The 13,004-nt window shown below is 42.0% G+C and overlaps 1 protein-coding gene across 2 annotated transcripts in view; it reads left to right on the forward strand.

Annotated features, from left to right (window-relative positions):
* Positions 1-13,004, forward strand: part of MAGI3 (membrane associated guanylate kinase, WW and PDZ domain containing 3) — a 158,685-nt gene that overhangs the window by 135,172 nt on the left and 10,509 nt on the right. For both annotated transcript variants that reach the window (XM_066626610.1, XM_066626611.1), the window contains exons 17-20: positions 3,772-3,874; positions 6,867-6,969; positions 7,492-7,635; positions 8,680-8,818. In XM_066626610.1, coding sequence (XP_066482707.1) covers positions 3,772-3,874; positions 6,867-6,969; positions 7,492-7,635; positions 8,680-8,818 — 489 coding nt within the window. The remainder of the gene's footprint in view (positions 1-3,771; positions 3,875-6,866; positions 6,970-7,491; positions 7,636-8,679; positions 8,819-13,004) is intronic.

The following is a 13,004-nucleotide window of genomic DNA, read 5'->3' on the forward strand; positions in this document are numbered from 1 at the left end:
GACCTTGCATTCTTGGGGCATTGCAAGAACATTTAGTGGCTTCTTATTTCATCTAAATTTTGGAAAATGCTTTCTGCCCATATGTGTTGATTGAGGGGGAGAAGGCCTTGCATCCAGCACCTTACTTCCATTGCCTGGTGTACTTTAAGATACAGTACGTGTAATGTGTGCACTCAGTGGAAATCTGTTGCATGTATCAATCTGTTGCAGGGACCAATGCCAGGAGTTCATGGCACAACTCAGTGGAATAGTATGAAATGAAGAGGAAGTCAGTGTTAAAGGTGCAACAATGATAGATTTTATTTTGGGGATAATTGGAAATAATACAATACAATTTCGTACAATAATCGGAAAGGGGAATAAAAAATAAAATGCCTACAGAGTACACAACAGTCACTCATAGAACTAGATTCTAAATATCAGCTGTTTCTAGCTGTAAGGAAATCCTTAAAAGGAAAAGAGGGCATTTCATAGTATAAACAAGAAAAAGAGAAAGGGGGAGCAGAATGTAGGGATTAGGAGGATTTCCCTTGGGAAACAGGGGTAGAGGGACTGAAAGTTTTGCAGTAGCAGGAATGGACTGGGGAGGCAGAGGGTTCCTTAATTGCTCAGAATGCTCATGACGCAACTATCTACACAACTCTTGATTGAGTTCAGGTTGGTGAGGGAAGCCAGTATTGAAGGCACCTCTTATGTTTGCTAACAACTTGGTCATAAAGCAGTCCAAAGCCAGGAAGCTCTCAGTATGTGGTTTATTTTACAGGAGTAAATCAGTTGACTAAGCAGATTGTGGCATGGAACTTTCCAAAAAGTGAAAGACAAGACTTAAGCCAGCCAGCTTGGGGGGCGGGGGGGGGGAGTTGACCTGCAGAACCAAAGCTCGGCCTGTGGAGTCTGAGGCTGGTTTGCCCTCGGCCCATTTGAAATGCCATGAGACTGATATAGGTCATGCTCACTAAGCATTCATCCAGCACCACATGCATATAAATGTGTCATAAAACACTTCCTCCTCCCAACTCACTTTCATTCAAGAATAAAATTATAATGATTTCACATTTGCTGCAAATATTTAACACGTTGTGACTTGCAACACAGAATACAATGACTTATTTGCTTGATAAAGCTTTAAGCAAAGAGGCTTTTGATACTTCATTACTAATTAATGAAGTCCTTCAACACCTACTTGATTTTAAGACAAATGAAGGCCCCCTCAAACTGCTACTGTCAATGGTAGATTTTGTGTAGATGAAGATGTGCTGGTCTATTTTTCCCTTGATTTGAATAATCTTCATCTAAAATAAACTGACCTCTTGTACCTGAGAATACTCAACCACTTGAATAACCTTAGTAGTGTTCCAAATGTTTGTTTCCAGAAGATTTGGAGATAAAATTCAAAGGTAAGCTACTGAGCTCAGAGAATTGACTTCCTGCTGTAGCCGAGGCAGAGCCGGTCTGGGGAAATGGGAAGCTCTCCCTGGAGACTTCCTCTACAATTGGCTCTGCCTCCTAGTAGTGACAGTGGCTTTCCCCAAGAGTTAGAATGATCCCCCTTCTAGAGAACAGAGATTGATCATATAGTCCGAGGTGCTTGAGAGGTTATGAACTGGGGTTCATGTATGGAAATATTCATTCATTCTTTAGTATCTGTAGAAGTAGATACTCCAACATCTGATGCTTCTTCCTCCATTCTGGCTATCTCTCAATACATTAAAAGTTGTGGCAATGACAGTTTCTCCATGCTGGCTATTCCTTGACTTGTTGAAGGTTGCTGATCGAGCAACGAAGCCTCAGAGTTTAGCAGTGGGGAGAGGGTTGCTTCACCTGTCCTCCACCAGTCTCTTGGTGCCTTCCCTGGGCTTGCCCCAGCCCCAAAACTTGCACCAGTCCTAAGGCAGCCCTCAGGTAGACTTACATCGTTGACCTCTCATCATCACCAGGGTTGTAAAGATTCAGCTGGAGTCCCTGAGATAGTGCCCAGGATGGTGGAGCAAGTCTGGAAGCAGACACAAATGGGTCCAGTTATTCTTTTAGCTGCGCTGAGGCCCACCCCCCCTCCCAAATGCAAAAGCACAGTGTTCACAGATAATGAGACCTTATAACCAGTAAACCGGTAAACTGCTGCTTCCCGTGTTGTGCCGACGCCGTATGGCGAAGTTGGAGTGTCCTCTCCAGTGCGCGAAGCCTGGGTAAAGAAGGTATGGAGGATAGGCTGTTACCCATGCAGCAAATCCCCCCTCTCCACGTCGCTGGAATGGTCCAATGGAAAGGCAGAAGCCAATACGGTTGGTTCCAGCGGCGTCGCAGGAGTTGCCAGAACGTGACTGTGTTCAGCCATGAACTGCCTCAGGGACTCCGGCTCCTGATTTTGCCTCGAGGTTGATTCCTGAAGCCTTTTCCACAACTGGATATAGCCACAAGGCAGTGGAGGTTTGGGATCAGAGTTTTCCTTCTCCTGTGACCATAGTCACAGATAGCAAGAGATAGGTGGCACTTCTGCCCCTTGCAGATAGTGAATTCATGTAAAAAGACAACTTATTGTAAGTATTTGTTTAGAGTTGAGTGCAGTTAAGATAAGGTTGCAGTTGTAATATGAACAAGCAGCAGATGTGCAGATCACAAAATATGTGGTTGCAATTGCAACACTGTGAAAAGAGAGGTAATTAAAAAATCTTAGAAAGAAAAGCAGCCCTTGACCTAGCATTTCCACTATCTCTGAGATAGGTAGTGTGAAACATACTATGAAACCCTCCACCTTTAGTATTCAGAAATGCAAAAAATTAATTTTTTAATAAAGTTAAATTAATAATGTTAATGTTCCAATAGTTTCCTTAATTTAAATTGTGCTTCATAATCCAGAAAGCATTCTGTTACCATTTTGCACAAAACAGAAGCTTGTCAGCCCTAGTTATGTAGAAAGTGTAAAATGGGGAGGGGGATGAGTGGAGGAGTGGGGAATGTATGCAGCAGATGGCCTTTTCCCTGCCTGTGCTTATTAATTAAAACTTTGAATGTAAACCAGGAGAAAATGTCGACACTTGTCTTTTATGGAAACAAAAAATCTTCCAGACATGTCATAATAATAAGGCCAAGCAATCCTATGCTGAATTCTTCAGGGTCGAGTGGCTGGGAGTGATATCTAATCTAATAATCTGCATTAGGGAGCAGTAATGTGTACAGTTCAAAGACACTGCATTACCCACAAGGCCTCATTATTGTGAATGAATTTGCATCCAGAAAAAGCATTAACTCAGCACACCTTATGTCACCAAGATGAAAATTCTGTAAACCTTTTCACCTCTTTACCACTCAGCTTTGAAACCTGCCCTTAATGGATTTTGGAAGAGATGCAGCTTTTTTGTTTGGTTTTGTTGTTGATCTGAGTGGCAGAGGTGGCTTATGCTGCAGAACATGTTTGTTTTGAAATTGCAGTTTATTGTGAGCATCCTGTGTTTTTTGTATTGGGAGTGCTCAGTACAGCTGAAGGCCTTTTGAAAGAGGATACTGGTAAATTACTTTGCCGTTTGGAGTCTCTTTGTCGCCTGGCTACAATACTGCTTAGTTAACCAGTTCTTTAATATATATTTAGTATGTTTTTAAAAGTGAAGGATACATTTAGTATCTTTTTCAGATGAAATTTCCTAGGACTAGCAGAAACATTTGATGTTTTGGTAGCATGTCAGGTAATACAAGTGTATATTCAGCACTGTTGTACTTCTATGATGCTTGTATGTGCAGAGATACCTCTAAGTCTTCCATTTTTGTCTTGATTAGAACACCGTGGTCCTCCATCAGGAACAAACTCGGCCAGGCAAAGTCCAGCCCTACAGCATCGATCAGTGGGAGCAGTACCAGCCAGTTCTGTGCCCACTGACAGGTAAAAAGACATTTACTTTTATACAGATGAGAAACAAGAAATGAACCAAGGTGGCCAATTCTAACTTACATTTTTTCTGTGAGTTTTTCTCAGCCCAGTAGCAGTTTAATAGTCCCTTAGGTGTCCAGAGGGATACGTTCCTTGTAAATCATTCTGGGTTCCTATAAAATCAATTTTTTCAAATTTTTTTATTGTCGGTTATATATTTTTGTTAAACGTTTTGTTTAGGAAAAACGGCACATGATCGTTTTAATTTAAAACATGTTATAACTCTGTGATCTCATTATGGAATAAGAATTATATATTCTAATTCTATATTAAGGAGACAGTGTGTTCATATAACCTTTTAAAAATACATTTGTAAATAGGTTCCAACAGTTCTTGGACTGAAGCCTCCATTTTATAGGGTTCCATTGGCTTCTTTGTAGATTGTTTAAGTTAATCTGTGCAAGTACTCAGTTTAAGATAACATCAGAAAATTTTTCACTTCTCAAACTGGGTTTATGTCGCCAGAGATCACATGTTAGTTAGCAGCAGTATTCAAGAATGAGAAATGACAAGCCTGATCAGCCTTATTCTCCAAAACTGACTGAAGTTATTCCTGGAATTTTTTTCCTTCTCAACATGATTTAATGTCGCAGCCTATCTACTGTCCCCTCTGCAACTTTGTGTAGAGAGAGTCAAGCCTTTAGTTCTTTCTCTGAAAGTGCAGCTTTCTTGAATTTCAGTAGGTGAAAACACAGAATTTGGAATGAAATTCTTTAAAAGATTTTTAATCTGGCAAGGCATTTTTCAAGATGTTACCATAATTATGTGGACAAAGTTGAAACTGAGCAGATAAAATTGAGCTACTGCTGTTTGTCAGAATGGTTGAGATCACAGCAGGGTCTGTTTTTGCTCCAGTGGCTTTATATATATTCCCACTCACAGAATTTTGTAATGCCTATAGCCTGTATTGGTCAGTGTCTTTAAGCAGTTCGGTGTAGCCAGTGTGGCTGTTTAGCCTAAGACAGCTGTTATGTGGGTACATAAAAATTGAGGAAATAATTGTCTGTGCTTTCACTGTCTCTTTCAACTCCCAGTTAAATTTTTGACTACTAGGCTATTAAGATGAAGGGGTGTGTGTGTGTGAGAGAGGAGAGAGAGAGAGAGGATACGGTGGGATGCTTCTCAAAAAACCAGAGGCAGGTAGCCTCCTTTTGTGTTTTTCTGGGCTCCAGGGCATACAGAATCCTATTAAGTGTGACAGGAGAAGAAGCATGAGCGTTAAACAACAGTTGCAATTAAACAAGTAAATTCTATTTTCTTTCAGTATGCCTACTTGTATATTGAAAGTAACTGACACAATGAATGGAAATCAAAGATAAATGCTTAAAGGGACATCTTTGAAGAATGTCTTCTATAATTCAAGTATGCTCATTAACACTAGGAAGTGCTAATTCCGAGTAAAAAGAAAGTCACTGTAATAATTATCCCATGCAATATGTCCAGACTAGTTTAATGGGCAACCCACCTGTGACAGAGGTGACAAGGTCCACGAGCAGCTGACCACCTGGCTCCCCTTGCCCCAGTGGGGATACCCATATCTCTCTCCTGTCCACTCACAACTGTGAGCGCTTGGCAATTCCATCAAAGTTCCTCCTTTACCAACTGAGTCCTGTGAGCAACTTTCCTGCACCCAGTCAGTAACACAGACAACCTATTTGGTAATAAAAGATGTTTATTTAAAGAAGACGTTAGTACATCAGGAGCTGTGCCATTCCCCACCAAAGTGGTGAGCTATCCAAGGAGATGCTCTGGGAAACAGTAAGTATCACTACAGCTGAGAACATAACAAAGCTATCTAGTCTGCTCAGATTCTACCCTACATTACCAAGGTCTTAACATGGTCTCGTCTGATATCTGAGAAATAGAACCTTCGGTGGCTTTTGCTCAACCCAGAAGCACACCTAACTAAGGACTAACTGATTTTATAGCTATTCTCTCTTAGACTCCATAGGAGTGTGAACCAATGTGTGTTCTTACCAGTTTTGCTGACTCATGTCACCCCACTGTCCAGCACCCAGTCATCTCCCTGACATGTCTGACATCTCCCTGAACCACGTGGGAGGGCACCAGAATGAGGTCTCTTGTTATCTGGTGTGCTCCCTGGGGCATTTGGTGGGCTGCTGTGAGTTACAGGACTAGATGGGCCTATGGCCTGATCCAGTGGGGCTGTTCTTATGTTCTTATGGTGCTGGTTCTCCACCAAATTGGATGCACCTGGGAACATAATTTGCACTCAGTTGTTATCTCCTTCCCAAGGCCAGGGAGACTTAGCTACTTCCCCCTTCTGTTCTGTCCTCTTTATATTTCAAAGCTGAACTCTTCTCTAGCATTTCCACATTACAGGAACCAGAATTTTTGTTTGGTCATAAAGCTATTACAATAACATACAAGAATGTAACACTGTCATGTCAAAATGCTACAGTTTCTTGATGTTAAACATTCATACAGTTCTTTCTCTCTTTCTGAAACCTTTATTGGCATATCAAACAATTAACAATTGTACTTTACAATTGACATGACAGTTTATCCATTCCTCTTTATACTTATCTAAAATAATGTTTGATTCCCCCCCAAATTATAACCCTTCACCATCATCACAACCAAAAGAAACTCACCAGAATTCCCTCTTGGTTCAAACTGGACCATTCATTGCTCCAGAAAATTTGTTAGGCATAGTGAACAATAACTAGTCCTTCTTTTATCACGTCTGTCATTGACAAAAGATGTCTCATCATAATATAGTCTACCACATGAATGCAACTGTAAGTAAAATGAGTTTCTGCAGTGATATCACAGCTAGTCTAATTTTATAACTGGGAGACCTGTCACCATGAAGCTCGATCAGTCCTGCAAATTCTGATGTTTCCCTAGAAGTCCACCCAAACTGCCTTTGTGTAGAACTTGCCAGTGGCCCTAATCCCTATTTGTATCTCACTTGTTTCAGGAGTGCTGCGGAAGCTGATGCTAGAAAAGAGCAAAGCAACAGTTACAAGCACTTCTCACCATCTGAAGGTGTTGCAACTGTCATAGGAAGTAAACATTCGCAGGTATTTTTTTCCTCTGGAGAAGAGCTCAGTTAAACTTATTTTTGTTGGGAGTTGCTTGGCAAAATATGTACAAGATTTAATTTTGGGTTAGTGAGTTCAATTTAAAGTAGGAGCTATATTGATACCATTAATACTGAGGCTTCACTGAGGATTTTTAAATAAAAGATGGGCTGGTTTGAAAGCAGGCCTCTGTAGGAAGTCTCCCTTCTTTTGAATTATCTGAAAGAAGTGTTTTTCAGTGGCCAAGTTTACTTCTGCTTCAGAATTGCAAAGTACTGGGGAAGCAGGCAAATGAGGAGAGACTCAGTACCAATTTGCTCTCCATCTGAGTAGGATCCATGCAAAGTAGGAAACGAAATTATAGTCAGGCACTCCACTAAGTTTAAAAACACACTTCCAACTTATACAAGGGTCATAGAAAATTCCATGACTTTTGACTCAAGCCTGCCCTTGACTTATCTGTGAGATTGACTTATAGGCGAGTGCCTGCTGTAGTTTGTACTCTGCTTGTTTCCTCAATAGAGTCCTGGATGTTATCCAGTGGAACTGGAAAGAGGTCCTCGAGGATTTGGTTTTAGCCTTCGTGGAGGGAAGGAGTATAACATGGGGTTGTTCATTCTTCGGCTTGCTGAAGATGGACCTGCCATCAAAGATGGGAGAATACATGTGAGTATCTAACAGATTTAGTTTCCCAGAGTTCTGAAGAACAGAAATTTATAGACCTTTAGAACATTATTTAATGTTAAGTATTTTTATTATTTCATTTGCCTCAACTCCTAGAAACCTACTGAATTATTGGTTGTTTCTGTACAGTTGTTAATACTACTAAGTACATATGTACATGCAGATTTTTACAAATTAAAGTTCCCAGGTAACTGAGAACAATTATGTTTCCATTACAAACTATTTTAAAAATATGTTCTTACGAGCACAATATTCTGAACAGTGGCATCCAAGTGTGCATAGTGGGCCAGGAACTTGGACCTTACTGGAAGCAGAGGGTATTGTAATCTGTGCTATACTCTTATTTCAGTATGTACTCTTGCATTGTGATAATGCTGGCCTTGAGTAGGAAGAATCAGTAGTTCCATTCTCTAAGCTAGAAATTGTTCCACATTACAAGATTGAAATACTGCTTTGTCCCACCTTAAATGGCACTATTTCTTCTCCTCTTATTGCACTGCTTCCTGAGGTATCAGGCTCTGCACTGCATGATGTATATTGTACACCAAGATATTATATAACACTATCCTGTGCATGCACACATTCTCTCTCTTACCCTTTACAGCAGCACATTGTATATAATGGTGACATCTGGTGGTAGCTTAATTAAACTGCAGTATGCTCTTATGATTCTTGAGTTATACTTCACACAATCTTTGTTCTTGTTCCTTAGTGCCAAAAAAGGCAATTCTGTGCCTGGCCTTTATCACCACACTAGGGCTTCCACATGTTGATGGCCACCCATAAAATGGAGAGTTATTTTGAAGTGAATGGGGAAACTCCAGGAATCCCAACTATTAGTCAGAGTCTTTTTAGAACCTTGAAGGATTAAAATGATGTGGTGTGGGCCCAGCAAATGTTTATTTTAAAATGAGTGGTTTAACATGATAAAGCAGGGTAAAACAAATTTAGGTAAATGAGTTCTACATACCGGGCAGGCATTTGAGTTGTTCTTTGTAGCTTCATTTGAGTGCTTTTCTCTTTCAGGTTGGTGATCAGATTGTTGAAATCAATGGGGAACCAACCCAAGGAATCACCCATACAAGAGCCATTGAGTTGATTCAGTCTGGAGGAAATAAAGTCCTTCTCCTTTTGCGGCCAGGAACTGGCTTAATACCAGATCATGGTAAGATGGAAAGACAGTTGGCTAGTTTATGGTGCTTGTAGATGGGAAAGGGGAACTGTAGAAGCCTGAATCATATGCTGCTGATGTTCATTGTTCAGAGCACTGATAAGGAGGTTAGCTTCACCTCCTTGGAAGGCGTGTCCAGCAAACTTCACTCCCAGCCTCACTTCAGTTCTACATTTAGCAGAGTTTAACTCTAATATCTTTGCCAGTCAACCAATTACCTAAACATTGTTTTCCATTCCTCTCTTCTCTCTTGACTTCACACTCTTATTCATCTGCCTTTTTATGTTAATTAGATAGTGTGCATCCCCCAAAGTCCAGCCTTACAAAGGCATGTCCTGAGAAATTTTTTCATTTACTTATTTAATAATAACAACAACAACAACAACAGGTATTTATATACCGCCTTTCTTGGTCTTTATTCAAGACTTTATTCAAGGCGGTTTACATAGGCAGGCTTTATTTAAATCCCTTATTAAACAGGGATTTTTACAATTTCAAAGAAGGTTCTTTCTTTCAAGAACGACTACATTCAAGGTGTTTCATTCCGATCTGGCTTTACATTCTGGCCTCCATCATCCCACGCTCAGAGCAGATGGAATAGCTCGGCTTCAGCTTGTCAGCTGCTTCAGGGATGCACGGTGCCGGTGGCCTCGAACTGGCGACCTTGTGGATGTTATCTTCAGGCAGATGGAGGCTCTACCCTCTAGACCAGACCTCTTTTATTTATTTTAAAAATATTTTTATCCCACCTTCTTGAAAAGTCCAAGGCTGGTTACAACCATAAAAGCATATTAACAATAAAATCAATTACAAAAAAATATAAAGCAAAAACAATCCCAAAGCAAGAAGAATAGCATAAAATGAAACATAATCTGAAAAAGCACATTTAAAGAGATGCAGCTTAAGTACTTTCGGAAACTGTAGGGGTCTAAACACATCTCTCATGTGTTGCCAACACTGCTCCTTCACATGTACACGTGTGACCTACACACACACGCACATAACTGAAATTGGGGAAATTAGCAAGCAAGAGGTCAAATCTAGCAGTGTGACAAGGTTTGGGATCATTGTCATGGATGAGCAGTGCAACCAATCTCAAAAGTGCCTCAAAATTAGGCTAACAGTAACCACAATACCGAGCTTTTCAAAGACGATAGAGTTTATTAAAGAAATAATCTTTTTTTTTGGGGGGGGGGGGAAGAGATCAAAAGGGGGGGAAATCACCTATCCTAGTCTGCTGGTTATGGCTTGAATGCAAAGTCCTTCCTGAGCAGCAAGGCAGGGCTGCTAGGTTCCCAGGTTCCTAGTAGGGAGAGAGCTGGCCTTCAGCTGCTTGCTACTGAAGTGACCAAATTCTCCCCCAGTCTGTTTGCTTACAAAGTGAAATGCCAGGCTGCACCCCCTCCCCCCATCTGCTTACAGAGCAGGGAAGTTATAGGACTTTACATAGGAAACAAAAGGAATGTTGACAGGACAAAGGAGTTTGGAGAGTTTCTTGAGCTATGCATTTTGGGCTTCCTGGCCTTGATTGTGTGTTTCCAGGAGAACAGCTTGATGGCCCATCCAGGAAGATCCTGCTAACAATAGTGTAGCAGGGTGTGTTATCCCAGGTTCAGGTGGAAGAACTTCTTGGCCCAGAGTCTGAAAAAGGCCTACCCAATTGGGCAACTGTAATTTAATGTAATATTCAGACAGGACTGGTTTTTGCTAGCTATCCTTTGTCAGACCTCAAGTGCCCAGATTTAATCGACCCGCAAAGGGGCCTTTCCTTGGGAACCAGCAAAATCTCATCCTTTTTCACATTTCAGGGAGGCCTGCCTGACTCTGAGACCAAGATGGAGTCAGTTTATACTGCTCATGTGTTTGGGGAAAGAGGGTGTCTTTCCCCAAAGGGGAAAGGAAGGGAAAGGAGGGGAAAGACATGGGAGGGGATTCCACATGAAGGGGCTTTCACAAATAAGTCCCTCTCTGACTGTGCCCACAAGCTACCCCTCAGAATGCAAAGGGATGCCCAGGAGAGCCTCTCCAGATTATCTCAGATCATAAGTAGACTCTAATTGTATAGGCAGTCCATCAGGTAACATGCTCCCAATTTGTTTAAGACTTTAAAGACAATAACCAGCTTTGAATCACACCCAGAAGCAAACTGGCAACCAGTACTGCTGAACAACCGTGACAGATATGATCTAATGTTTTGCCCCTGTTAAAGTTCTTGTGACTGCCTTTTGTACCAATTGAAGCTTCCTAAGGGTCTTCAAGGGCAGATCTTTGTAGAGTGCTTTGCAGTAATCCAGACAAGAGATGGCCAGTGCATAGGTAACCACAGCTAGGTCTGACTGAGGAGGAAAAAAAACAGCTTGCACACCAACCCAAGCTAGGCAAAAGCACCCTGGTCACCAGCCTAGGCATCCAAGGTAAGGTTGAGTCCAAAAGTACTCCCAAACTGCAAATGTGTTCCTTCAAAGGGAGTGCTACATGTCAGAACTTGTGAAGACACTGTTACCAAGTTGGTAGGTCTCCTGACCAGAAAAATTTCTGTTTTGTCTGGATTTAATTTCAGCTCATTTGCCAACATCCAACTGTTCACTAATTTAAGACTCTGGCTCAGGGGCCTCCATAGCTTCTCCTGCAGGGGATGGTAATGAGATCTACAAGTGGATGTCATTAGCATATTGAAATTCCAGAATTATCTCTATCAGCAGTTTCATATAGATATTCATCAACATGGGGAATGGGATAGAGAACCCTACAGAATGCTTATGTTCCAAAGGTCATGACATAGAGCATCACCTTCTGGAATTTCCTCTCCAGGAAGGTAAAATTCACCAATGTACAAGCAACTGAGAATACCAACCTGATCTATGGTATCCAACACCACTGAGAGTTTCAGCAGAATCATCTGGGGCACACTCCCCCTCTCTGATTCCTGGTGTAAATTATCCACTAGAGCAGTGGTTCCCAAACTGTGGGTCCAGGTCCCATCAATGGGTCATGACCCAATTTTTGGTGGGTCAGGAAACTGATACTGTGTGCATCAAGGGTTAAACAATCTGTTACTTGGGGGGAGCACTGCTACCCAATCACCATTATAGCCACAAAAGCTTGACCAGTTGGTAAAGTGAAACTTTTTAGGTAGGTCCTGATGCTAAAAGGTTTGGGAACCACTGCACTAGAACAACCAAAGCTGTTTATGTTCCAAAGCCAGATCAAAAACCGAATTGGAAAGGGTCAAGATGATCATCCTCATTCAAGAGTCCTTGGAGCTGAGTTACCATCACATGCTTGATCACCTTGCCGAGAATGGAAGATGGAGATTGTCTAATTATCTAATACAGTGCAATCTAGAGAGGATTTCTTTAGTAGAGGTTGCACCGCCACCAACTTGGCTACCAACCTGGCCCGGCAGGGTCTCAAATGTGCCATAAAACATGCTTGCACCTCCATGGAAGTAAGCCAGGCCAGCACAGGGATCTGTACTGGCCTGCCGAGGCTGCATGCAGCCTCTGCAGCAGTGGCGGAAGGTAAGTATGTGCCGGCATTTCAGGACTGGTGTGGGGGTCTGGGAGTCGTGGGGCAGGAAAGGGGTAGGCCTTTCAGGGCAGGGGTGGCATTCCTGGGGGCTGGAGAGAGAGGAGCAAGAGACAGGGCCAGGATACGGTAGTTATGCCAGATCCAACCCCCGTTCCTGGGTGGCACGTAGTGGCACCTGTGCCACCTCATCAGGTAGCACAGATCTGAGTAGACCCTTTGGGGCTGCTACAATGCAACACAGGATAAGGGAAAAAGTTTTCCCTTGCCTTGGGCCAAGCCTTAGACAGCCCCAAACTTGCGTTGAATGCAGTGCAAGTCTGCTGGCCTGCCTGCTCCAGCTCAAGTTAGGGTTGGGCCCCAAGAATTCTTTTTTTCCTAGTGTTTCTCCGTTTGCTTATACATAGAGGTTAGATGCCCACAAGCCTTGTTCAGATTTGCTTTTTAACTAGTTGGAAGTTCCTGCAGTTGAGCAGGCGCTCGTTCAAGCGTTATCAAGTGTTCTGGCTCTGACTGAAAAAGAGTTACTGTTGACTTTTTTCTAGTCTTCCTGACAGAGAACTTCACAGTAAGTCTGACTTCTCAGTCTTACCAGAGTCTTTGCTTTCCTTGATCTGCATCTGCACATCATAGTATAGGAATGTAAGGGTGT

Source organism: Tiliqua scincoides, chromosome 4 (assembly GCF_035046505.1).
Source record: "Tiliqua scincoides isolate rTilSci1 chromosome 4, rTilSci1.hap2, whole genome shotgun sequence".
In the NCBI taxonomy this organism is placed as follows: domain Eukaryota; kingdom Metazoa; phylum Chordata; class Lepidosauria; order Squamata; family Scincidae; genus Tiliqua; species Tiliqua scincoides.